General features: G+C 46.7%; 2 protein-coding genes and 1 long non-coding RNA gene across 6 annotated transcripts; 2 read left to right on the forward strand and 1 right to left on the reverse strand.

The window, feature by feature from the left end:
• The first annotated feature begins 88 nt into the window (after positions 1 to 88).
• Positions 89 to 5,838, forward strand: LOC128400936 (uncharacterized). 2 transcript variants are annotated; one of them, XR_008327395.1, is made up of 3 exons: positions 89 to 412; positions 1,279 to 1,498; positions 3,797 to 4,408. It is a non-coding gene; the product is annotated as an uncharacterized LOC128400936 (long non-coding RNA). The 2 variants fall into 2 exon arrangements; XR_008327394.1 differs by lacking the exon at positions 89 to 412 and adding an exon at positions 5,569 to 5,838 and having other exon boundaries at positions 609 to 1,498; positions 3,797 to 3,936.
• KIF22 (kinesin family member 22) lies at positions 4,737 to 16,474 on the reverse strand. Of its 2 annotated transcripts, none has more exons than XM_053363523.1 (13): positions 16,347 to 16,474; positions 14,953 to 15,158; positions 13,098 to 13,225; positions 12,799 to 12,947; positions 11,373 to 11,813; positions 11,129 to 11,282; positions 10,193 to 10,295; positions 9,838 to 10,015; positions 8,885 to 9,005; positions 8,719 to 8,795; positions 7,209 to 7,412; positions 5,688 to 5,747; positions 4,737 to 4,899 (listed from the first exon to the last, which is right to left on the reverse strand). In XM_053363523.1, the coding sequence occupies exons 2-13, from the start codon at positions 15,150 to 15,152 to the stop codon at positions 4,864 to 4,866; spliced, it is 1,851 nt and encodes a 616-aa protein (XP_053219498.1). In that variant the 5' UTR covers positions 15,153 to 15,158; positions 16,347 to 16,474; the 3' UTR covers positions 4,737 to 4,863. The 2 variants fall into 2 exon arrangements, with proteins under 2 accessions (XP_053219498.1, XP_053219497.1); XM_053363522.1 differs by having other exon boundaries at positions 10,193 to 10,298.
• Positions 16,475 to 16,624: 150 nt separating this feature from the next.
• Positions 16,625 to 24,497, forward strand: PAGR1 (PAXIP1 associated glutamate rich protein 1). Of its 2 annotated transcripts, none has more exons than XM_053363630.1 (5): positions 16,625 to 16,781; positions 19,419 to 19,559; positions 21,876 to 22,275; positions 22,442 to 22,524; positions 24,108 to 24,497. In XM_053363630.1, the coding sequence occupies exons 3-5, from the start codon at positions 21,881 to 21,883 to the stop codon at positions 24,290 to 24,292; spliced, it is 663 nt and encodes a 220-aa protein (XP_053219605.1). In that variant the 5' UTR covers positions 16,625 to 16,781; positions 19,419 to 19,559; positions 21,876 to 21,880; the 3' UTR covers positions 24,293 to 24,497. The 2 variants fall into 2 exon arrangements, with proteins under 2 accessions (XP_053219605.1, XP_053219606.1); XM_053363631.1 differs by having other exon boundaries at positions 21,879 to 22,275.
• Positions 24,498 to 25,600: the final 1,103 nt, after the last annotated feature.

Genomic DNA, 25,600 nt, shown 5'->3' on the forward strand with positions numbered 1-25,600 from the left:
GCGAGCCGTTGAGGCTCAAGGAGGGAGGGCGCTGAGCGTGCGCGTGCGCATATACAAGCAACCGTGAGCCGCACTGAGCGTTTGGTTTACGCAGAAAGGAGGCGCACGCGCCTCGGAAGATGCTCCGTGCTGTCTTTTGCGCACGCGCGCTACTGGAGGAAAAAAATCCGTTAACTAGCGCGCGCAGCAACTGGAGCATGCGCTGTTCTTCCAGCCGGGGCAGCTAAAACGCCTTATATCGGCTTGTTTGTGCCGGTAGCGTCGCAGGGGCTGAAGGCGCTTTAGCTGAGATTCCTGCATTGCAGGGGTTGGACTAGATGACCCTCGGGCACCTTCCAGCTCCATGATTCTACACGCCCCTCCAGCAGTTCCCATGGCTTCGTCCAGCTTCACATCTTTCCCTCTTGAAGGGGTATGTTCCTTAGGTAAAGGGACCCCTAACCGTTAGGTCCAGTCGTGACCGACTCTGGGGTTGCAGCACTCATCTCGCTTTATTGGCCGAGGGAGCCGGCCAACAGCTTCTGGGTCATGTGGCCAGCATGACTAAACCACTTCTGGCGAACCAGAGCAGCACATGGAAACGCCGTTTACCTTCCTGCCGGAGTGGTACCTATTTATCTACTTGCACTTTGACGTGCTTTCGAACTGCTAGGTTGGCAGGAGCAGGGACTGAGCAACGGGAGCTCACCCCGTCATGGGGATTCGAACTGCTGACCTTCTGATCGGCAAGTCCTAGGTTCTGTGGTTTAACCCACAGCACCACCCGCGTCCCTTCAAATGTTCATAAACTGCACTTTCGGAATGTGAGTGTGTGTAAGCGAAGACAGAGGCGTCAGCAATGCAAATAGAAAAGCTTCAATAGCATATCCATAAACTTGACTGGTAAAACAAAATGGAAGTTCCTAAGGCCCATCCAAACACCTCCCACCAGTCTTCTGTTGGCAGGGAGTTCCACAGGGCAGCGTTGGCTCACACTAAAGGCTCAGTGCCCTGGTGAAGGCCAACCCCAGGGGCATGGGCAACTGCCACATGGTATGCTGCCATCTTTGGCAATCACTTGTAGCCAGGTAAGATGGACTTCCATGAACACAGTCTTGACAGTGAGGCCGTAAGTGACCATGGAGGCCGATTCTGGATCCACCCATCCTTCCACAGTGGAGACGTTTCCAGGTGGGAGTTGATCACAGTGAGGGTTTGCCAAACATGCTGCCATATGCAGGACTAAACAGCATCCTGCCCCACAACTCTTAACGAGGCTCTGGCCTATTTTGTTTGCAGTTGTTGCCCTGTTCAAGACGAAGCAAGAAGTATTCATATGGCAAATATAAACACCCCAGATTGATCAGACTTCCCCCTTGGCAGGGGTGCCATTGAGACTCCCAGTGTGTGTTTATGTGTGGAGGAGGTGCCAGAAAGGGTCTTTTGACTCATGTGAAATAAAGCCTAGTTTCGCCCCTGCCCTTGGGCATTTGGGGCTTTTCTAGGCTTCAGCAGTCAGGTAAGGTTTTATAAATGCTTTGTGCTTTTTCTCTCTCTTAAGGCTTCAATTTTCAGAGTCAAGTAATATTTTTGTGCCTCTCCCTATTGCTGCTGTTGATCTTTTCTGATTTAAAAAAAAAAACATTTTTATTGTTTTTAAACAAATACAATTATCCAGCAGTACAGCTAATGGTGTTTGTTCTAGCCATTGTCTCTAGACATACACTTACACATTCAATATTCAAACATATTAATGTAACTTCTCCACTGAGACTACTGAGCAGTTGGTATAAGGAGATCTTGATTTTGGTCATTAACATGATATTTTCTTATCTTTTGTCACTCATCATTTAACACTTTTGTTCTCATCAACTTCGGGTCACATGTATTTGCTCTGAAACAAATTCAAGAGTAAGCACCTTTGGGGTCAAAGCCATAATTGTGTTGAGAGCATTCTGCATGAAACTAAGTGACCAAATAGATTTATTCAGAAACTAAAGAAATTGCTCAAGGCTCTTGTAAACCCAGATGCCCATGGGGAAGAGTGCCAGGGAAGCAAATCCTGCAGTGAGCCTCTGCAGGAGAAAGGCCGCCTTCTTTCAGTTGGTGTGAGGATCAATTAAGGCACTCCTGGCAAAGACAAAGCAGAAATGCATAGTCACAGTTGCTTATTGCATCTCTGCCTCTGTCAGCACTCTGCATTTGCCTCCCAGTGAGATAGGATGTTGCAAACTGTACCTCATGCAAAAACATGATGTGCTGGGCTGAGCATTTCACCCCGCTAGAAGTAAACTGTTACAGCTGGGTCTGTCCCCTTAACTCAGCTCTGGGAAGATAAACCCTCATCCAACAGATGCTTGAGAATCAGTGGCTTAGAAAAAAAAGTTTAAAGTCATCACACAAGTTTTAAGACCAGAACTTCTGACCACTTACAGTGGAACAAGAATCTTAATCTGTGTCAACCACTACGCTGTGGAATTCCCACCTGACAGGTGTGTCTAGCACCTTTACTATACAGCTTTCAACAGGTGCTAAAGACAAACTTCTCCCCTGGCCCTTGGCACCTTAGATATATGTATTTAGGACCCCACCCCTGCCAGATTTGAAGTTATATTATGAAGCATCCTGCCTCTGCTGGTTGTGGGAATGGATCTTGTTAAAAAACACAGATTTATTAGATCAGGAGGGTCTAATCATACCACGCGTATTTGTGGTATGATAAAACAAAAGCACGTAAAGGACTCCTGAACCATTTGATAAGAAAATCAATCTATGAGGGATAGGTACAAGAATCTACAGTCATACCTTGGGTTGCGAATGCTGCGGGTTGTGCATTTTGAGCTCTGAGCCCGGCCTTGGCTGGGGAGGGCGGGGTATAAATTAAAATTATTATTATTATTATTATTGGGTAATGGACTGCGCCAAACCTGGAAGTACCGGAACGAGTTACTTCTGGGTTTCAGTGCATGCGCAGAAGCACCGAATCACGTCACGTGTGTGCACAGACGCGGCGCTGCGGGTTGCGAACATGCCTCCCGCACGGATCACGTTCGCAACCCGAGGTATGCCTGTATTAGAACGAAGAACACCATGGTGGCTCTCTCCATTAGAAGCAATTTCAGTTAAAAAAGTAAATATGAGAGGCAAGTGGGTCACCTATTAAGATTTGTTAAAAGAGACGTGAGACCAATTAAAATTGGAAAAAATTGAGAATATTAGAGAACGGTTAACGGATTGGTTACAGTATCACCAATTAAATGTTTTTAAAGGTGACAAAAAGAAAGGTTTTGATACAATGAGATCGAGGTTTGAAACAGATCTGTTCGAAAATAATGTGAAAGTGCTATCAAAAATGTACAAATTACTTTTAGAATGGCATACAAAAGACAAAGAAGTTAAGGCAGTGATGCTACATTGGGCTAGAGACTTTGGATATAATATCCAATTTATAATCCTGGGAACTTATCCTGGGAACTTATAATCCTGGGAAAAGTTATGGAAAGAGGAGATAAAATTTACTGCATGCTGTTCATTGAAAGAAAATTATATGAAAATGATGTATCATTGGTATCTAACACCGAGTAAAATTGCTAAAATGTACAAAACAAGTTCTAAACTGTGTTGGAAATGTAAAGAAAAATAGGGCACTTTTTGTGGTGGACATGTACATTGGTAAAGGCTTTCTGGGAAATGATATATAATGAGTTAAAGAAAATGTTTAAGAATACATTTGTTAAAAAACCAGAAGCCTTCTTATTAGGCATTGTAGGTGAAGAGTTTCTAAGATAAGATAAAAGATTTTTATGTTTGCAACAAGAATGCTACTAGCCCAGAGATGGAAGGAAGAAGTACCAACAGAAGAACAATGGCAGATGAAATTGATGCAGTATGCAGAAATGGCGAAACTGACTGGGAAGATCCGAAACCAGGAAGATCAAGTATTTTCTAAAGACTGGAGTAAGTTTGTAAACAGTTAAAATCTTTGGCAGGGATGTGAAGACATTTGTAATGTGGAATTGTTTTAATGGTAATTATAGTTATATAATAGATAAGGGTAAAAGATGTAGTAAATTTAATCTTAAAGATGGAACCCATGGAGGGAGGTCTAAGGAAAGAACTCTGCATTTTAATGTTTGGAAATTATTTAAAAATAAAATAAACTGCTTTTAATACAGACATTTAATTGTTAGGAGCCTGATAGCGAAGAGTGGGTAATACATTTAAATAGCAATCCTAAGTATCTCCAACACTATTTCCTTTTTATCCATCCTAATATATTTCCCCGCACGTGAGGTTTCCTCCTCACTTTGATTTTGGCATCTTTTATGCACTGATTTCATACAAAAGAAGGTACTTCTTCATATAAGGAGTTTCCCTGGGGATTTGTTCCCAGAGGATAGTGAAAGCAGTCAACATGGATGGTTTTAAATGGAATTAAGGGAATTGTTTTAAATGGACATGGAATGGTTTTTAATCGACAAATTCATGGATGATGAGGCTACCAATGACTACTAGCCACAAGGGCTATCTACTACTTCCAGTGTCAAAAGGAAGCATGCCTCTGACTATTTTTAGCTGGGAGTCAAGGTGCAGACAGTTGCTGTTGCAGGTATCTCACTGCCCCTGAATGCCCACTGAAAGAAGAGGATACTACACTTGATGGGCTTTTGTTACAATCCAGCAGGGCTCTTCTTTCTTTTTGTAACCAAAAGTAGGAAGTTGGTGGTGGCAATATAAAATAACCATTTGAGATGTACAAGTTTTCTGTACTACTTTTATATGCTTAATATATTTAAATGCACCAAAGCTAAAATAGAATAAAAACCCAAGTCATTTTTAATAAAAATCAATGTAGGGAGAAGATGCTTTCCAGAACCAATCCAGTTACTGAAGATTTCCAATGTTGGTCAGGATATTTACCTAGGAAAGTGGGTAGGGGAGAGAGAAGAGCAAGAATTTTAATTCCTCTGTTATTTGTAACATTAGCACCTTTTGAATCCAGTGCATACTAGATTACAATGCATACATTTAAGCTTTACAAAGAATTATCACAACCTGTATCTCGGCCTTGCGTTTTAAATACTCACTTGGACAACACAGGCCAGCTTTCACCAGCCTGGTGCCTATTTTGGACAGCTGGAAGGCGCGAGGTAGGCAAAAAGCTGCCACAGGCAATAAGAAATTCCATTCAGGCTAGCAAGCTGGCTGGTGGAGAAGGTAGGGACCCACTAATCTGCATTCTATGTTGGCTGCAGAAGAATGAGCTTTCTTTCTTTTGTGGCCAGTATAATAATGTAGGTAGGTTGATATGAGGGATGGAGTGATATGAGGGGGGTGAAGCAAATCATCCCCCACCAGCCTACTTGATTTCTATGCTGGCTCTGAGAGAAGGAATGAAATGAAGAAGGGAGACAGACTGATCCCACACCTGCCAGTCTGCCAAGCTCAAAAGAGGCAGGACGTTTTTTTACTTGTTTCCCGAGGGACAGGTAGAAAAAGTTCTGGATAGCAACTTCTGTCGCTGTACATTAAGCTACTAGGCTGCTGTGCCCCTTGCATTTCATGACAAAGTTACACTTCTGTTTACAGCTTCCCCCTCTCTACCTATTCATCTGCCATCCGAGGATAACACTCCATTCATCAAATGTGATGGACTCTACTCCAGATAAGCTTATAGCCACAGTGATGGAACTGAATTAAATACACACCTTCAGAAAAGAAGCTACTTGTTTGGCGGAGATGCCTTCGACTTTCCCAAGGTCCTCTACCTGAGAAAAGGAGGAAGGAGAAATGTGTAGGTTACACAAAGTTGCAAAGTCATGGAGATACTTAATTATTGAATTTGTATACCACCCCTCATCCATAGATCTCAGGTCCACAGCAAAAAAATATATTCTGAGGGACTAGCAATACTACAGTAGTAGAGCATTTTGCTTTGCTCAGCATCTGGCATTTCCAGAGTCTGTCAACAACTGGCCACAGTATCTAAATGAAACCTCCACATTCAAAGGTAATATTTATTATATATTTTATAAAATTTATACACCACTTGATTTTTTAAAAATTGCAACCTCAAAGTGGTTTACAAAAAGATAAAAGAAAATGGAGAAATGCTCACAACCCTACTGTAAAGCATACAAAAGTTAAAATACTAAAACAGATTAACATTACCTCAACTTCCTAAGCATCTGGGTAGGCTTGCCTAAACAAGAATGTTTTTAGCAAGCGCCAAAGAATACAGTGAAGGCACTTCTTGATCTCAGAAGGCAGGGAGTTCCAAAGTGCAGATGCTGCCACATTAAACAATCAGATTCTTACAAATACAGAATGGGTATTATGTGGCAGCTTAGTACTGCCAATTCTGCCAACTGAACCAGTTGAGTGGAAATATGTGGGGCAAGACGATCTTGTAGGTAAACTGGTCCCAAGTTGTTAAGGGCCTTTATATACTAATAGTATCACTTTGAGCTTGGCCCAGTAGGAAATCGGCAACCAGTGCAGATCTCCAAGCACAGGTTTTACCCACTGACAAGGCCACACTCCTGTCAGCAGTCACACTGCAGCATTCTGCAGAGGGCCTTCTCAGTAGTGGCGCCCGCCCTGTGGAACGCCATTTCCAGATGTCAAGGAAATAAACAACTACCTGACTTATAGAGAACATATGAAGGCAGCCCTGTTTAGGGAAGTTTTTAATGTTTGATGTCTTGTCATGTTTTTAATATTCTATTGTGAACCGCCCAGAGTGGCTGGGGAACAAATAATAATAAATTTATTAATATTATTATTATTAATATTATTATCATCATCATCATCATCATCATCAGCCTCCCAATTCTAACTGTTGGGGGGAAATAATGCTTTCGTGCCATGCTGGTGGGCTTCCCAGGAGCTTCTGGCTTGCTACAAAAACGTTAAGACTAGATGGACCTTTATTCTGACCCAGCTCTTACAAGAATAGGGAGCTGCTCCCTTCCCCTCCCAGATTTGAGAATGAGCCAGTATTCCAAACTACAAGGCTCCGTGCTAAGCTAAAGACTGAAGCAGGAGTCCTCCAAGACTTAATGCTCTGCCCACTAGGCTTCAATGCTCTGAACTTGAGCCAGGTCTGAATGTGTTAAAGCCTTGCATGGCCTACCTCCTACCTGAAGATTAATTTCCTCTGCACAGTAGCTGCACCTGCACACACCTCAAACGATGGAAGGGCAGCTCTGCCCTCAGAGCCCACTTACCTTTTCAAAGGACCCGTGCTCTCCTCTCCAGGCCACAATGCGATTAGCCTTCTTCTTGCCAATCTGGTGCAGGGCCATGAGATCCTTCACAGAGCCTGTGTTCAGGATGGCCAGGATGTTCTCCTTGGTGCGGGCCATCAGTTCAGGCTGAAGCACCATCTCCCACTCAGAGGGAACCTTGTTTTCAGAGCCAGGGGCCGAATCCTGGATATAGCATGCATCATAAAAAGAAATGGTGTCATGTCGTACCCGTCTGTTTCCTGACTGGCCCTCATCTCATATTCTTTCACTGAATCCACCAATCACAAACATACCCTGGCTTCTCCTCAGATCGTATAAATCTTTCGCCTTTTACTTCTCAGGGGTCCTTCAATGAGATATCAGGCATGCAGAATAAAGTTCTCCAGAAGATAAGACAGACAACTGCCACTGCTGAGTTTACCTTCTCTTGTTTCACAGGCCTGTGTCAGGGTTTTTGGAATCTGCTGACACCCACGTACTGGAAACTGCCGGAGCCACCTTATTTATAGTATTTATAACCCTGCCTTTAGCTGAACGCACACTCAGAGAGGCTTACAGAAATCACTTCTCTCAGGCTGATGATCTAGGCCAGGGGTAGGCAACCTAAGGCCCATGGGCCGGAAGCAGCCCACGAGCCATCCCTGAACCGAGCTGCCTGCTCGGCGAGTCCCTGCGTGCTGCGCTAAACCAGCACAGCGCGCAGACTCTCTTCCGTGGCTCTGGAAAACGTTTCTGCACACGCCCAGACACTGAAAATTGCTTCTGCGAGCAGCAGAGGCTGTCGGCGGTGATGGAGGAGGAACAAGCAGCTCGAAAGCAGCCCTTTCGGGCCGCTCGTTCCTCCTCCGCCACTGCCGCCGCCACCAGCCTCTGCCTCTCACAGAAGCAATTTTCGGTGTCTGGGCGTGTGCAGAAACGTTTTCTGGGCCTAACAGCTGAGAGAGAGACTGCTGGTCTGAGGCAGTGAGTCCAGAACTTTGATCTGGCTCCCAAAAGACACTTGCAAAGCTACTTACTTTCTGCTCCTGGAATAAACCATTTCAGCCTGCTTCCCACCAACCTTACCCGTAAGAATTTAAATTTGCTTAAAACAGGGAAGAGGAGGAAAAACATGTGGTCAGCAGGAACAGCCCTGATTTTTCTCATCTGGCTACTGCTACCTGTTCCACTCCCAGATTTGATTCAGAAACACGGTGTGTGGGTGAGGGCAGATGTGTATCCTTCTGGGTAAGGCTTTGCCACACTGCTAAGACTGAGTCAGTCTGAACATGAACCAACAACAGGCAATAGGTAAGGGAATCTGTTCTTTGTTCTAGGGCAGAAGATCTACAAGGGGAAGCCTGTCCCGGCCAAATCCATATATAACTTTATTAAACCATGTTTGTAAACTGCCTCAAAAACCTAAGTGGTATATACACCTGTTAAACAACTCTGCTTCCCACCATCACCAGCCCCAAGTTCAACAAAGCCCCCCCACCCCCTTACGCACCTTCTTCTTTCGACCTCCCTTCTTTTGCTTTACAATGATGATGCTATCTTCGTTCTCAGAGTTCTCCAGGTGCTGCACTGGAGAGGTAAGGAAGGAGAGCTGTGATGTCATAGGAGGGAGGAGCATGAAAAGGGAGTCCTGCTTTCCAGACCCAGTGCCCTTTTACCTTGCTGGAAGGGCAATACCACTGCTGTTCCTTGGCGTTTGGCAGGCACCCATGAACCACGTCCATGCTCTTTGTCCTGCAGAACCTTGGTTTCCATTTCCAGCTGCTTCTTCTTAAGCCTCTGTAGGAAGAGGAAGAACATAATAAGCAGATTCAGATGGAGGGAACAGGGTGTGTGTTCGGTGGCCTCCAGGCATGCGTGGGGCTGCCATCTGGTTCCCAGCCCAACAAGGATCGTATTGCGGTGCCAACTGTATAAACTGCCAGGGCCATAATGAAGCAGGTTCTCAGTGCAAGATGGACACAGTTCAATTTATATAAGAATCCCCTCCTACAGGACTTACTTAGTGCTACATCTCTTTCTTCCTTCAAAGCTGGCCTTTACATTGGAGCCATTGGCTTAACCACAGTTGCCCTGGCAAAGGCTTCACTGGCACCCCAGGCAGGGCCTCCTGAGTTTAAAACAACCACAGCAACAACAAATAGCCCTCCTAGAAAAAAAGCTAAGAAGCAAAATGTGCAGGTAATTGTGACTTGAACCAGCTTGGCTGCTCTCGCCCGTCATTGTTTGTAGCCAATGAATGAAGTTGGAGCTGTGATTGATAAGCGAGTTGTTTGGACACCAGGCAAAAGGAATCCCTGGAGTCCTAAAAAAAGAGCTGCTATTCCCTCACTTTCCCTTTAGTGCACTTTTCTTGCCCCTTTCATATTTTTCAGTCCTTGGATCCACCCATTAACTGCTCTATTTACTGCCTGCCACTCACGTCAGAAGCTTTAAAAAAAAAAATTGTGTTACTGTAAGGGAAGAAAAATAGTAACCGCACATAGAAATTAAAAAACTTGATGAAACACCGCAGACCTCGCAATAAACAAGGCATTGTGTTTGTTTACGGGAGGTAGCCCATTGCAGTCTTTGAGGGATCACGACGGGACATAAAGAGCAAACCCTTCACCTGCAGCTCACGCCGAGTCTCCTCCAGCAGCCTCCGGAATTCCAGCCGCTCGCTGCGTGGGGTGTTGAGGAGGGGCAACGCACAACTCTCTGCCCCAGCCTGCTGTGTTTCCAAGGCCTCCAAGTGCAGCAGCTTTTCAGCCAAGGCCGGCTCAAGATTCTCCATCGGCAGAAAGGAACTGGTGGGGAAAGAGACCAGAAAGTAGGGCCTGCCTTTTCTAACAAGCCAGAGAGAGCTGCTCAGCGCTTTAAGGGTGGAGTGACCATCCTCATGAAGTGGCAGGAGAGAATTTGACTGCACCACAGAAGCACTGCTTGCCCCTTCACCAAAGCCTATAAAATGTTTTGTGTCTCACCTGAATGGCTTCTCTTCAACCAAGCTGGGCTGTTCCTCCTCTGGACAAGGTCTCTTGGCTTCAGGGCCTGCATCACTGGAAGATGGGCATGGTCTTTTCGATGCTTCTGTGTGGGGAGGATGTTTTTAATTTATTTGATGTGTTTATTGGACCTTGGAGCCTGCTCCACCTGGACTATCCTCCTTCACTACCACTGGGCCACCTACCACCAACTGGGCTGCAGAAGGGATCCTGCTTTGTTTGGATAGTCTTCGTTGTAATTTTATTACAAAGTTACTGGTAAAGTGCCTTGGAATGATTTGTATCCTCAGTGGTGGGATATCAACAAAGAACAAATTGTGAAAAATATCCCGGCCTTATCAAAAGCATTTCAAGCCACCTTACAAACCATCAGCTTACAAGCTACATATCAGAATAACTTAATTATTAAAATGTTTTTCAAAAAATACCGGGGGGGGGGAGCCACAATCACAAAACAGAACTAAAAACACAACCTAAGTGTAAACATACCCACCCTTTAAAGCAGCTTAAGATAAAGACAGCAAGGGCAAAAATGTTTTTACATGATACCTAAAACATGGACCTGGGGAAGGTGTTCCAAAATCTGGGTGCCACCACTGAAGAGGCCCAAACCATTGACACCACTCACATAATCTCAGTAGGCACAGGAATCCAAAGCAGACCCTCCTCCCCAGACGACTGCAAGGCACAGACTGGTTCTGACAGGAGTCAGATGGTCATTGATGAAAAGGACAGACCATGAATGGTTCTAGTGTATATGTATCTGAACCATGATAAAGAAATCTGGGGCAGTGAATCTGTATACTACACCCCACTCTGCTCCGGGGCAGCCCAAGAATCCTGCCCTTCCTTTCTACCCAGAAAACCTTGTTTTGCCCCACTTCTGCTGAATTTCAGGCCGGCACCCTTCCTCACCAACATCCAGCAGAGTTTCTTGCGTGAAGGGTTTGTTCACCACTTGCTTGGATTTGGCAGCAAAGTTGAGGCTTGTGAGTGTTTCAAAGTAGTACTTCCTCTCAGGGGCGATATTTGCAATGATCAGGCTGTGAGCACTACCACCCAAAGAATCCTTTAAGGAAAGAGAAATATGCTCAGTAAAATAAAATGCAGCTCTTCCCAAATCCACAGTCCCACCAATGAACCCAGGCACCCCAACTACCTGCAGCAGGCGAGTGAGTTTGCTGTCTCTGTAGGGTACGCGAGGCAGCCCCTTGTTGAGGGCATCCACCACCTTGCTAAGCACAAAGAGTGACGTGTTGATAGCCCCGCTCTCCTTCAGGCGCACCCCTCTGTTGCCTGTCCGCCGGTTGTCCTCCGAGCCGGCTAAGTCAATAAGGCAAAGCTTGGCGGCCCGCTGGGCATATGGCGGCCAGCCCCGGGTCTGGCTCACGTACACCAGCAGGACAGCGTGACTGCGGCTTGAGCGATTATTCAGCTGTGTGGATGCCACTGTACGGTTGCTGCTGGCAGGCAAGAAATGTTTCTCAAAGTCTGAGAAGCTGGTTATCTCTCTCTCCGTCAGACCAGGCACCAGAATGTGGTGGTTTTGATCCTCCCGGATTGGCAAGTCACGGAGGGAGGGCTCTAGAAGGTCCAAGACCTGGGGAACAAGCAGACTAGTGTTGGTCCAGGTGGCACTTCAAGCCCCACCTCACTTAAATCCCCTGGCTTCTCAGAAGCACATGGAGAACAACGTAAGTTTACTTGAACAGATTGTGTGGTTTGATCAAGTAGAATGCAAATCCAGCCTTCTGTAAACACTGAATAAGTTCTCTTGCCCTCATCTGTAAGAGACCTCCTTTCTCCTGGGCACTACTGGCTCATCATCTTTAGTATCCATTTAACTTCCATGCCATGCTCTGTTCACTCCTCCAAATTTCCCCGTCCTCCTCCCTGTCCTTTCTCCACTTGCATTCAATCATTCTCCTCCTTCCCAGGCTCCAGTCTGTCTGCTTCCCTCAAGGATAAATAACTTAAGGCCCTCCAGAGCTTGTAGGACTCCAACTTTCCTCAGCATGCCCAATGGTCAGGGAAGATGGAAGCTACAGTCTGGCAATATCCTGCCTTACTCCATCTCTCTTCCCTGCCCTTCTACGGCTCTTTCCTTTCTTCTCTCCCCCTTTGCAGCCATTTCGGCTTGCTTTTGAAGCAGCTGCCCAGTCTCTTTCCCCATTCCCATCAGCAACGCCTCAGTTCTTCACCAATCTTCAAGCAGGGCCAGAGCACACATGTGACAGCATCAGCAGGCATTGAGATGGGACCCTCTCCAGATCAGACGAGCAGCAGATGACACACTGATCTTCTAAATACCAACTGGGAACAGGATGGAGTTCTGGTCACATTAACGAACTTCCCAGGGCTCAAAACACTGCCAGTCTTCAATACAACAAAAAAGGAGGCCAGAGTGTGTGCAAATCTGTTTCCAGTATCACTTGCTGTAGTCTAATTAGGTCATGCTCTCCCCAATACATCTGGCTCCTCAGCCCTATCTTGTTCTAAGCTGCTTTCTTCCCCAAAGATCCCACCACTCTTATATACTAGGGCTCGGTTTCCCCCTCTTACGCATTTTGTCCAGCACCCGTTACCTTCTCTTGGTAGATTTCCAGGTACGACATAGAGACCGAGTACTTCCGCTGATCCCCCGAAGCATCCCTTGTCATCTGCAAGAGATTCTGTACTGCTCTTGGAATCACCCCCGGTTGCTCCGGACTCCCCAACATGGTGTACGTCTTCCCTGCCATTTTAGGGAGGGGGAACAAAAGAGATGTGGAGAGAGGAAAAACCTTCGCGTCCTCCCTCAGCCCAATTCCAAGCCCTAGCCCACCTGCCGACCCCCAGCAACTCTAGGTTGGGTTCATCCCTTTGTGCACTGTTTTATAGTCACCTGCTCCGGTAGGCCCATACGCCAAGATGCTGGCATTCTGCCCTTCCAGCAGATGGTGCAAGATAGGCTGAACTGACCCCATGTAGACATCATACTGCGTGGCCGTTGCACTGTAATAAGCATCAAATCTGGTGGGAATAGAGAAGTGGGATTGAGGCCTACCGTCTTCTCCGAAAGTTCAGCAATTTCTACAGCAAGGATAAGTAACAGGAGGCTTTGCAGAAGGAGTGGCAGATATCCCTTAGGAGCTTTTCCCCCTAGCATACCCCCATTCTTCATGTAGTACAGACTAGTATCAACATAAGAATGGCCCTGCTGGATCAGGGCAATGACACAGCATCCTGTTCTCACAGTGGCCAACCAGATGCCTGTTGGAAACCAGAGTGCTATTTAGGGCTGTGCAATAAATTGCTATGCTGTCCAAAGCCTGTTCTCGAAGCCACAAACATGAGTCTGACCAAACTGCGGGAGGCAGTGGAAGACAGAGCCTGGCGTGCTCTGGTCCATGGGGTCACGAAGAGTCGGACACGACTAAACGACTAAACAACAACAACGTCCAAAGCCAGTTTTGAAATGACATCAATTGTTTCAACCAAGTACGAGGGAAATGTGAACGAAAGGTAGGGACTGACAGCTTCTCAGTGAAATAAGTAAAAAAACCCTGCTCTTTTCCCCATATGGGGTACCCAAGAGCCCATATAGAGTCCTTTTGTAAGTTCTCTATCAGTAGGAGAAAGTAACAGAGACCAACCAGAGAATATTGAGAAGCAAAGCAACTAGTAAGCCTAATCTTTATTAACTGTTGCAACAGGGTGCTCCCCCACACACAGGAGAGAGGAGGACCTTGAACAATGGCGCACAAGGCCTTATATATCCATTTTGAAATTCCCTGCCCTGGAGCTCCAGACCACCCCTCCATACATCATACCTAAATCACAGAAGGGGTGTAGCCCAATACCACCCCCCAGATACATCATACCTACATCACAGAAAAGGCGGTCTACAACAGAAATTTGAATGTTGTTTTTCCTGTCTGCCAGGTTATCTGATTGCCTTTTCTGGTAGTCTGGCCATTCCTTTGAGATGATGGAAATTACTTAATTCCTGAGACAATGGGAAGGTTTTTTTCATTTCCTCCCTCCTTGCAGAGAAACATTTGGTCAGTTTGGGAGTTAAAATGGTTTCAGGACTGTCTTCCTGTGCTGCTTCAGACATATGGTTTATATATTTATGTACGTCCCTCCCCCTCTTTCTTTTTTCCTTTCTCCTGTGATGAGACTGCATTTTAATGTTTTAATGTTGTATTTAACCTAGCTTTTTAAGTTGTATTCCAACCAACTTGTTTTTATTATTGGCTGTTAGCCACCCTGAGCCTGGCCTTGGCTGGGGAGGGTGGGGTATTAATAATAATAATAATAATAATATGTTTGCTTGGTACATTTATGAACATTTATTATATATCTAAGACCTAAAAATTCTTATAGCGTCAGGATGGGATGGGGGATTCAACTGAACCAATACTTTCCCCAGCAGGAAGACAGGCACCATCTCTCCCTCCTTTGTTCATATGCAGAGCCTGCTAACAATCCAGTAGCAACCTGTCACTTTAAGCCAGTGGTTTTAAGCCAGTGGTTTCCCTTACCTATCCTGTCAGTTGCAAGGAGGCAGGCAAATGACAGCGAGAGGCCTAGAGGAAGGCCTCTGTTGCTTCTCATACTGGAAGAGAAGGGCTGCTATTCCTCCAGACTCTGCTCAGTTCCAAGTAATGCCCCTGTTAAAAACCATAAACAGGGGTACCATAGGGCCACATCCTACACGAAGCCTGGTTCTTCCCAACTCTCTCTGCCCAACTCACTTGTATTTCATTGTCTCCATATTATTTCTCACGTTCAGGATCTCCAGGGAGCAGGAGTCCACGCCACGTACACAAGGGGCTTCCTTTCCCTCTCCTGTTCCCACGCTTGGCCGCAATCGCACACAAACCCGAACTCGAGCCGGTGCATTGCTGGGGGTTCGCTGGGCTTCATAACGGCTTAATCGCTGACAAGATTTCATTGATATCTAAGAAGAGAAAAAGTGCAGGGTGAGATACAAGTACCAGAAGAAGCACCAAACTCCGCACCAGCTCATCTGTGAACTGAGATCATTATTGAAGGTCCCCTTTGGGGTGGTTCTAGTTATAAAATTTTAGGATGCACACACACTCCACAGTAAACCAATCCTTTGCCCTTCAGATTTTAAAAACTATTCCCTGAGAAAATCACACATTATTTTAGCACACAAAACAATCCCAAAAAACCATCTTGGCTCCCCTAATGTCTCTAAATATTTCCTCTATTTCCTTGTAAGTCCTTTCACTTACAAATCCTACAAATCCTGTCTTAAGGGCATATTTGTGCAGGAAAGGGTGGCCTGTGACCTGGATTCTAGAACTAAAGCATTTACCATCTCAAAAGAATGGACAGACTGCCCAGGTACAGTGGTACACCTCAGGTTAAGTACTTAATTCGTTCCGGAGGTCCGTACTTAACCTGAAACTGTTCTTAACCTGAAGCACCACTTTAGCTAATGGGGCCTCCCGCTGCTGCCGCACGATTTCTGTTCTCATCCTGAAGCAAAGTTCTTAACCTGAAGCACTATTTCTGGGTTAGCGGAGTCTGTAACCTAAAGTGTATGTAACCCGAGGTACCACTGTAATGCAGTCAGTAAAACACTATCAGGGATCCTGGCCACTCTGTCAAATTTATGTGGTAGAAGTATGCTGAGTATGTTTAGCCTGGAAAAGAGGAGACTGAGAGGAGATTGGATAGCCATCTTCAAATATCTCAAGGGCTGTCCCATGGAAGAGGGAACAAGCTCCTTCTCTCCTGCTTTGGAGGGCAGGACTCGAACCAGTGGCTTCAAGTTACAAGAAAGGAGGTTCCGACTAAACCCCAGGAAGAACTTTCCGACAGTAAGAGCTCTTCGACAGTGGAAAGGTCTCCCTCGGGAGCTGGTGGATTCTCCTTCCCGTGGAGATTTTTAAGCCATCTGCCATGGATGCTTTAGCTGAGATCCCTGCATTGCCGGGGTTGGACTAGATGACCGCCGGGGTCCCTTCCCACCCTTCAGATTCTATGCCCAAAGGCTCTCGCGGTGACCAGCCGCGTGACCACAACGGGAAGCCCCAAAGCAGGCCGCGGACACAGCGGCGACCCCGCTCCGCTCGCCACAACCGGCAACTGAGGCGCAGCCGGGGGGGCCACTTACCCCTCTCCCGCCTTCCTAGGCGGCTCCTTCACTCGCTCCCCAAAGCGCCTCAGAGCAACTCCCGGACTTCGTTTGTATTTGGCGCTAAGCCCGCCCCAGGAAGGAGAAAGCGGCCAATCGGAGAGAGGGAAGGACCCAGCCGTTAGTCACTGCGCCTGCGCGTAGAACAAGTTCCGCCGGAGAAAAAGCGACCGCTTCCCTCCCCCTTCCCTTTTAAGCGGCGCGTGCGCAGTTGAGAAAGTGACCGGTACTTTTGAGTACACCCCCTTCTCCAGCCGCCGCGATCGATTGTTCTTAGACTCGGCTTTTGCTGGCTGGTTTTGGGTGATCGGTTGTGCGCCGCTCAGCTTTTGATCCTTGGTTGGTCCGGGGCGAAGGAAACCGACATGGCAGGGAAGCGCGCGAGCTTCAAGGTCCGGATAAGACCCGCGGCGGGTGGGTGAACGAGTCTCCTCCCTCCCTTCCCTCGCAGGCCACCCGCCGTGATGAAGCCCCGCAAGACTTAATCAGCGATCGTGGTTCGTGTTTAGTTGCCGAGCCGTGGAAGAAATGATCCGATGAAGTGTCTTTGAGCATGTGCAGAGTGACTTTTTGAAAAAATTAAACGGGGAGGGGGGCAGGATCCTAAGACAATAGATCTTTTAGTTGACTTTGAGCATGATCCAGCCGAAGTTAAGCATTTTAGGAGTGCCGTGAATTTATTTATTTCAGTGGCAAAAGTATAAAACCTCGTGCAATGTCTTCTTTTACTTATTAATACAAGGGAGCAAGCTCAGTGGGGTGACTTACTTACGGGTAGCTGTTCGGGCTTAACTCCGCCGTTGAACTCAATGGGCCGTAAAAAATGCATAACTTTGGATCATGGTCATACTTAACTAAAAGAAGGATATAGCTTTGGAGTTAGCTGCACAGCTCTTCTTCAGAGTGAATGGTCAAAACATTTCTCTTAAGATAATAATAATAATAAAAATTAGCATAGGCTTGGATGCCAAGCCCTGATTACTCTTGACTGGGGTAAAAAAATAAAAGCAACAGAAGAAAGGAATGTTAGTTTAATATTATAGCTGCTATCAGGTATGTTGGCAGTCCAGAATACCAGTAGAAGTTTTCTCCCAACCATTAACTTTCTGTAAGAAAATTTAAGAGGCTGTGGAAAGTGGCATGCTTGGCAGCTTCTAGTTCTGGGGTGGGGTGGGGTTCCTGCTTGAAACTGATGAAATGACAGCTTTCTGAAAACAGTGGGAGAACTGGTGTAGAAGCTTCTGCTCACTGCACAACTGATTTAAGGTCCTTGCCTGGCAGCAGCGGTTATATTGTTTGCCTCCATCTTCTATCCTCTACCTGAATATTTGGGAATAAACCAAATATTTAAAAAACGGCACTGGTCTCCAGCAATCTCTACTCCGAAAGAAAGCTAAAGCAGGGATCATTGCCCATGAAACTTCTATCTGCTTTTCTTGGAATGTCCAAGCTGATGTGTGTGTAACTTTATTTGCTTGCTGCATTTTCAACAATATTGTCCTTGTATTCGGTTTATGCTTTGGTGTGGTAGCTGAGAGTAGTTTACTTACATTAAATCAGAGATGGGAAACCTGTTGTCCTGTAGAGTAGATGATGTTGGCTTCCCATCAACCTCAGCCAGCTGAGCCATTAGTGAGGGATGATGGGAGCCATAATCCAGCAACATCTGGAAGGTCGCAATTTCCCAATCCCTGCATTAAAGGGTATTGCTTTAAATACCTGCATTGTGGTTTCAAGTACTTCACATACAGTCATCTAGCTATTCTAGTAGCAATCCTTACGTAGCCCAGTATCATCTTCACCCACTTTGCAGGAGGGAAGGACTGAGCTGAGAAAGAGAGGGAGAGCCTGTGGCTCAGGCGCAAAGCACCTGCTTTACATGCATATGCTCCTGGGTTCAATCCTCAGCATCTCCCCAGTCTGAAAGCCACTGCCCGTCAGTGTAGACATTACTGAACTAGATGGACCAATGGTCTGATTCAGTATAAGGCAGCTTCTTATGTGGTTGTGAGAGTAGACAGCCACCTAATGATTTCATGGCAGAGGCAAGATTCAACCTGGGTGTTGCCTGATTTGTAGCTTAGGCTGTAGTTCTGTACACACATACCTAGAGGTAAGTCCCACTGAACTTCTGCATAGGATATCTGATCCAATAATAATAATAATAATAATAATAATAATAATAATAATAGATAAACTTTATTTGCATTAGCCAACGGCCATAGCAACATAACACAAGCAATATATACAATTAAAAAGACACCAATCGGTAAAAAATCTGGTCCTAGATCAGATTATGTCTGTCTCTCAGCTACTACATTAGGACTTAAAATATTACATTTAAAACCCAGCAATACCTGGCTAAAAAAGAAGAAGAATGCAGACAAGCTTAGTTGATCAGTGCAGTTGTCATCATCTATAGACCTTAAGGTCAGTATTAGAAATTAGCCAGGCGTGTTTTGCAACTGATGCAGGTCCAGTTGCGACCACATGGAGATCTCTGGATGCCAGGTTGGCGACTGACACCTCCATCTGGCTGGCCCCTCCACCTTTCTTAAGCAGGTAAACAGAACGGCTTCTTTATTGCATTTATATCTTGCCTTTTTCTCCAAGGAGTACATGGTTCACCCACCTCCTCAGTCAATCCCTACAACCACCCTGTGAGGTAGGTTAAGTGGCTGTGACTGGCCCTAGGTCACCCAGTGACCTTTGAACCCTGGTCTCCCAGGTCCTAGTCCAACTTAGATGTCACTTAGAGGAAGATCTGAAATATTTTCTTTGACGCTTGAATTTGTTTTCTTCTGTATTGCTTTATTTGATATTTCAATGTGTTGTAAACAGCTTTGAGATTTTTTTATTTAAAATATAAATTGATATAGAAATGAAATTAATAATAATAATAACAAATTTCATTGGGGGGATGGCGCCTAGACATTCCATTGTGGCGACCGTAACCCGTGTTTAAGGCGCCATTTGGCGCTGAGCTTATATGTCTGAGTTTCTTAAGAGGCTTTTATGAAAAGTAATATTTTGCCTTCTAAATCACTGCAGGGCTGGGCTGAGACCATCCTCTAGGAAGCCGCAGTTGTGAAGACATTACTTCTCTGCATATCGATTTTGATCTCCAGTGGAAGGGACTTTCAGCAGGGTCTTCCTGCTGATCTTTGCCCCTGCTTGGGCTCCTAATAAAAGGTATTTTTTGTTGTTGTGGCCAGTGTGATGTTTGGGTCTGCGGGGCCATCTAGAAACAAAAACCCACAATGGAGGTCCTTATGAGCAGCTGTGAGGAACGAGCCCAAGGACTAAATGTTTGTGGAATATAGCTTTATTGCAGTGGGAGAACTTCCTGGATCATATTGATTGCCTAAGTGCAGTGAGAGCGAGGAGGAGGGAAAACTGAGTTTCCTGGCAAGAGAACTGTTCTTTGGCTGCTGGCCTGTTCTCAGTCTTCTGGGCTTGGCAGTGGAGCTGTCTAGCGAGGTCTGTGGCTTGACAGCCAATGTACTGAACAGCAAGGAAGCTGTCTAATGATGCCAGTCAGGGTTATCAAAAGCCTGAAGACTGACGCTGAAGAGCAAATGAGCTGCTTATCAGGTTGCTGGGAGAAAAGGATATGTTAAATTTGGGGACAATAGACATGTATATTTGGGGCCCTTTATAAAACTGCCACCCAGCTGATCCCCAAAATAGGGTCACACTACCTCAGGGGACTGTTAATCTAAAGCAGGGGGCAGCAAGGTTTACCTCGCCTGGGCCGGTTCACTCCAGCGGAGATCCCTCCATCGGCCGGATCATGCCTGCGATTTCCAGCATCTGCGCAGATGGATTTCCGGTGTCTGTGGATGTGCAGACGTGATTTCTGGCGTCTGTGTCTGCACAGACGCAATTTCCGGTTCCACGGAAGCGGGTGCCTGCACTGTGCTGCGCCACTTTAGCGCAGCGCGCGGGGACTTGCCAAGCAGACGGCTTCGTTCCGGGGTGGCTCGTGGGCCGGTTAAGCAACCCCCGTGGGCCGCTTATGGCCCATGGGCCTTAGGCTGCCCATCCCTGATCTAAAGTGAGTCAAATGGAACTGAAAATGTGACCAGTGAGAAGGAACCAGCGTGAGGGTCAGAAAGGCGATTGGGTAAAATGAGAGAGCTTCTAGGGATTGGGAGATTGGGCAGGTAGTCAAATCAAGGATGTCTCATCTGGAAGTTAACCTGGGGGAATGGCCTTCCTGAATGGATTTACCTGTTGAGAACACTGACTATGGCTTGACGCTATCTGACTCATCTTGCTAGTGTCGTCCTATCTAGTATATGTATGTATTTGCAGTTTCATAGCATTCAGAGTTGATTGTAAGGAGCTTGTCTCTGAAGTCTAAAGCAGAGACTTCAGGACTTCAAAACCCCACCCCTAGTGCTTTTTGTAATCAATTCTCCCATTACCATTACTGCAACATAGCTCCCTCAGGAGGAGTTAAATTTTTGGATCCTCAGGACTGAGTAAAGCTCTGGACTGGCTTATGCTGCTCTTAATGAAGTTATAAGGCCACAAAGTCAGGGTGTCTGCGTCCAGATCTGGGGTGTGGGGTGGATCCTGTAGGGCTTTTGGGGTTCCCTGATTCTACAGGTTCTCTGGATGGCGCATCTCTGAGTTACGGTCTTAGAGGGAAGGGGGTTGTTCCTCATGGCATCATGTCTCCCCCCTGACCAGGAATACACTGGGAGCTGTGGGAGGGTCTTCTCCAAAATGAAGGTTGCAAGGATGGGCCAGCAGAACCTTGATTCATTTCTCAGTGGTCTGGAGTCCGATACAAGGTCTGGTTGGTGCATCCTGAGGCACCTTCCCCTTTTGTGCCTCTGTCTCCTTGTTCTTACCCTGGCGTGAGCCACAGGCATCCTGGTTTTTCTTGCAGCAGAATGGCAGAATGAATAACAATTGGCAACTTCAAAGAGATCTTTATCTGGGCGCTTCCTCTGAACAGGGGCGAATTCCACTTCATTATTTATGGGAAGGCTGGGGCAGATCAAGGGATTATTGATCTGAAAGGTGTTAAGAGACAGAGCTAAGATGTCTCTGAATTTGCTGGCAGAGGCAGCAAGAAAGAGGAGGCCTAAGAAGGCTTCCCAGGACATACAATTTTTCTCTACACATTTCATGACAGCTAACCCTACTCCCTCAACTACAGGCAACTATGAGAGGTGTATCTAAGGTGTTAGTTTGGAAACACTGGCAATTCATCTTTTTGAGCCCCATCTCTGCGCTCCCAAGAAAACTTTCATTGGAGGACGTGAAAGTTTGGAGAGGAGTCTCTGATGCCAAAAGAGAAAGATAATCTTGCAGGCGTGGGACAACCAGCCACCCACACTCCTGCTTCTTGAACTGATGCACCATGCTAGCTCACACTTTGCTGCAGGGGTTTCCCAAGATGGCCGCCGTCTTGTACCAGGCAGGTCCTTGCCTGGTTATGTTAGGGCCTTGTTTGCCTTGCCTCTCTCAGTTCTGTGGCCTCTGTCTCTCCAGCAGCCATGGAGGAGGCCAGCACTGTGGAGGAAGGTGAAGTCACCTCAGGGATGCAGTCCTTGGCAGTGGAAGATGAGCCTGCCTCAGAGCTACCTCCGAGCACCGAGGAACAAGATGACACAGCCGGGGAGAGAGATGGGGAGCAGTCGGCGAAGGGAGACGAATCGGCCGAGGAGGATTGGTGCGTCCCCTGCAGCGATGAGGAACTGGAGTCCCCAGACAGCTGGATGCCTCCCCCTGAGGAGATCCGGCGCCTCTATGAGCTCATTGCTGCCCAGGGGACCCTAGAGATCCAGGCAGAGATCCTACCCCGGCGCAACCCGACCCCAGAGCCGGACAGCGAAGATGAGGATAAATCTGATGGGCAGCTGGAGAACCAGGAAGAAGAGGAGGAAGAGAAGTGAGAGCGCATGTATTTCTTTTTGTGGGGAGAGGGGTAATATTTGACTTGAAAAGGGAGTTTGGGGAAGCATCCAAAATCTGAGATGGTGCTGGTGACAGGAAAGGAGGGAGGGGCTACAGGCTCTGATGCTGGGCGGATTCCCATTTTTCTCTCTTCGCTGCAGGCCCCACGTGCCAACGGAGTTTGACTTCGATGATGAGCCTGCCTCCCCTAAGAGCTCCTTGATCAATCGTCGAAGAACTCCTGGTATGTTGAAAGCCACCCTCCCACCCTGGCTGTATTGGGACGACTGGATTTCTCCCTAAACACACACACTTTCCAGAGAATCCTGGAGTCATGCTTGATTGTCCTTGTTCTCTTTTGAGGAGCCCCATTTGCAACCTCAGAATTTACATCATGCTCTCGTGCACCCTGTTCTGGCTTACTTCTGTCACAATTCTGACACTCCTCTCTCAAACCGAGAGGTAGGGAACCTTCCTCCCACTTCAATCGGGGACCATTGGCCCACCCACCAATCCACCTCCACCTCCAAAAGGTAGGGTTGCCTCTCCTTCCTGTAGTTTGGATCTGGCCTGCTGACATGAGCAAGGTATTCATCTTCAAAGGAACAGGCCATCAGCTGGCCTGAATGCGCTTTCAAAAGGGTCCCTCTCTAAACAGGAAGTCAGCCTCTCACTTGGGGAAAGCTTTGAAGGTGCTCACAAGGCCCAGCTGTCAGGCAATCGGATCCACAAATATAAAGCTCTCTTCAGGCATGCTGGAAGAAATGCCACAATGGTCTGGATCCAGCTCACAGGCTACAGATTCTCCATCCCTATTTAAATGCCAGGACTCCAGAATATTGCTCTGAGAATCCTGCCTGAAGTCGCTTATGTCTGCCCAAGAGGTTTAACATGTGAGACTCCCCTACAAAAGTTAAGGCAAATTGGCTGACAGTTTTCTGTTGTCTAGACCTGGTGTAGGGAGAACCAGTGGCCCTCCAGATTTTGCTGGAGTACAACTCCCATCAGCCCCATCAGGCATGGCCAGTGGCCAGGGATGATGGGAGCTGTAGTTCAGCATCATCTGGAGGGCCAAAGGTTCTCCACACCTGGTCTAGACAGGAACCTAGGAAAGGGAGAAGGGCATGGACAGGAAGACCTACATAGCATGCTTATATATTTATTGGGTAAAATTTATACACCACTTAATTAAGAGAGAGAAAAACTCAAAGCTGTTTACAAAATACTTTAAAGTTCCTCAAAGAAGAGACGGGGAAACTTTAAACCTATGCAAAATGTAGGGACATGCAGACCCTCTTACTGCTGGGAAAACAAGAGTGTAGATTTGGATCTAGTTAGGGAAGAACAAGGGTGGCGCTGTGGTCTAAACCACTGAGCCTAGGGCTTGCCGATCAGAAGGTCGGCGGTTCAAGGCTCTGTAACAGGGTGAGCTCCCATTGTTTGGTCCCAGCTCCTCCCAACCTAGAAGTTCGAAAGCATGCAGTGCAAGTAGATAAATAGGTACTGCTCCGGTGGGAAGATAAACGGCATTTCCGTGCACTGCTCTGGTTCGCCAGAAGTGGCTTAGTCATGCATGACCTGGAAAAAACTATCTGCAGAAGTGGACAAACGCTTGCTCCCTCAGCCTGTAAAGCGAGACGAGCGCCGCAACCCCAGAGTCGTTTGCGACTGGACTTAACAGTCGGGTCCCTTTACCTTTAGGGAAGAACAATGGTTTCCTGGCACTTTGCATTTGAAGCCTACCTCTAATTTTTTTAAAAAACCTGGACCCAACTTACACTTCCCACTGAGTCCACAGATCGTAAGTGGTGTTTATTTTATTTTCAGGGACCTCAGCTAAGAGCCAGAAGAGGGAGGCTCGCATGGACAAGGTGCTGTCAGATATGAAGCGCCACAAAGTCTTAGAGGAACAGATAATGAAGACTGGCCGAGACCTCTTTGACCTTGACTCAGATGATGTACCCACTCCAAAACGGCCACCAGGTCTCTTCCTGCGCCAGCGCAAATACTGAGTGCAGTGGAGGCAACAGGACCTTTTAAAATCCTTTCAAGCCAAGTGGAACTGTGGACTCGTGGGTTCAATGCGAGGGGAAGGAAATTACTGGACGGACCCATTGGGTCAGACAATGTACTTTGGTTTGCATCTTGCACTGACTGGCAGGAAGCACTTGCTTTGGGTTATTTGAGTGTAAATAAAAGCTAGTGAGTTTGTTTTTACTTCTTAAATTCTCTTGTTTTTGTTCTTAGGACCTTAAGAGTTTGGTGAGGGTACAGTGTGTCTTCCCCACAGTGGTGCTCTGCTTTGGAAGGCCTTGGGGGGCCTTTGAACCACAGGGCGCCTGCAGCGATAAACCTCCACCCCTCACCTCTCTGCCCCATGCTTGTACCTTGAGAGGGAGAGCAGGGGATTGTTCCTGAACTCATGCTGCCTTTAGGGATGCGAGGCCAGGGACAGCAACACCCGATAGTACTGGTTGGAAGAGCTCCTGGTACATACACATTGTGACTATCAAAGCCAGCCAAAATTTGCGGACTGCTACCCAGGAAAGCAGCATGAGCAGGTGTGTGTGTGGCAAGCTGTTCTCTCTTCCCACCTCCTGCGGCAGGTGAGGACGCAATGAAACTCTTGCTCCTGGAACTGTATGTACTGGGAAGCAAATGTCTTTGTTAGATGTTTTCTGGCAGGTGCAGAAAAAGCTTGTTCAGGAGGAACAGGGAAGAAAACTGGGTGTGTCAGACTTCAACAGATCAAGTCAAAGTCTCTTTATTTTTTTAAAAAAATGGGAATGCGATGCGATTTTTCTTTCTAATCCTGTAGCAGATTTCTGCCACTTATTATTAAAAAACCGTTTTAGAAGCTGGTATTGAAATCTAATAAGCATGCCCCAAGTCACTTACAATGCATGTTTACTTGGAAGTCTATCCGTGTCCATAGAATCGTAGAATTATGGAGTTGGAAGGGACCCCGAGGGTCATCTAGTCTAACCCCGGCAATGCAGGAATCAACTAAAGCATCCATGACAGATGGCCATCCAACCTCTGCTTTAAAAACCTCAGTGAACCTCCCGAGGGAGTCTGTTCCACTGTGGAAAGGCTCTTGCTGTCAGAAAGTTCTTGATGTTTAGTCGGAATCTCCTTTCTTGTAACTTGAAGCCATTGGTTCGAATCCTACCCTCAGTGGGGTAAAGGCTGCATTCCTAACCCCACTTACGTGGGAGCAAGCCCCATGGAGTTCAAAGGGACTTACTTTTGAGTAGATATGGTTAGGATTGCAGCCCTCAAGTGTGTTTTGGGTTACAGCCACAGAAACCGGGTGGATG

The sequence above is a fragment of the Podarcis raffonei genome, chromosome 13 (assembly GCF_027172205.1).
Source record: "Podarcis raffonei isolate rPodRaf1 chromosome 13, rPodRaf1.pri, whole genome shotgun sequence".
Taxonomy (NCBI): Eukaryota; Metazoa; Chordata; class Lepidosauria; order Squamata; family Lacertidae; genus Podarcis; species Podarcis raffonei.

Bases quoted from the DNA above. Each gene is read 5' to 3' on its own strand.
- KIF22 (XM_053363522.1), bottom strand. From the start codon at position 15,152: ATGAAATCTTGTCAGCGATTAAGCCGTTATGAAGCCCAGCGAACCCCC. The intron at 11,814-12,798 runs GTAACGGGTGCT...CTTGTTCCCCAG, and splicing joins TGGAAATCTACCAAGAGAAG to GTCTTGGACCTTCTAGAGCC. The intron at 8,796-8,884 runs GTAAAAGGGCAC...TTACCTCTCCAG, and splicing joins GGTATTGCCCTTCCAGCAAG to TGCAGCACCTGGAGAACTCT.
- PAGR1 (XM_053363630.1), top strand. From the start codon at position 21,881: ATGGAGGAGGCCAGCACTGTGGAGGAAGGTGAAGTCACCTCAGGGATG. The intron at 22,276-22,441 runs GTGAGAGCGCAT...TCTTCGCTGCAG, and splicing joins GAAGAAGAGGAGGAAGAGAA to GCCCCACGTGCCAACGGAGT. The intron at 22,525-24,107 runs GTATGTTGAAAG...TTTTATTTTCAG, and splicing joins CAATCGTCGAAGAACTCCTG to GGACCTCAGCTAAGAGCCAG.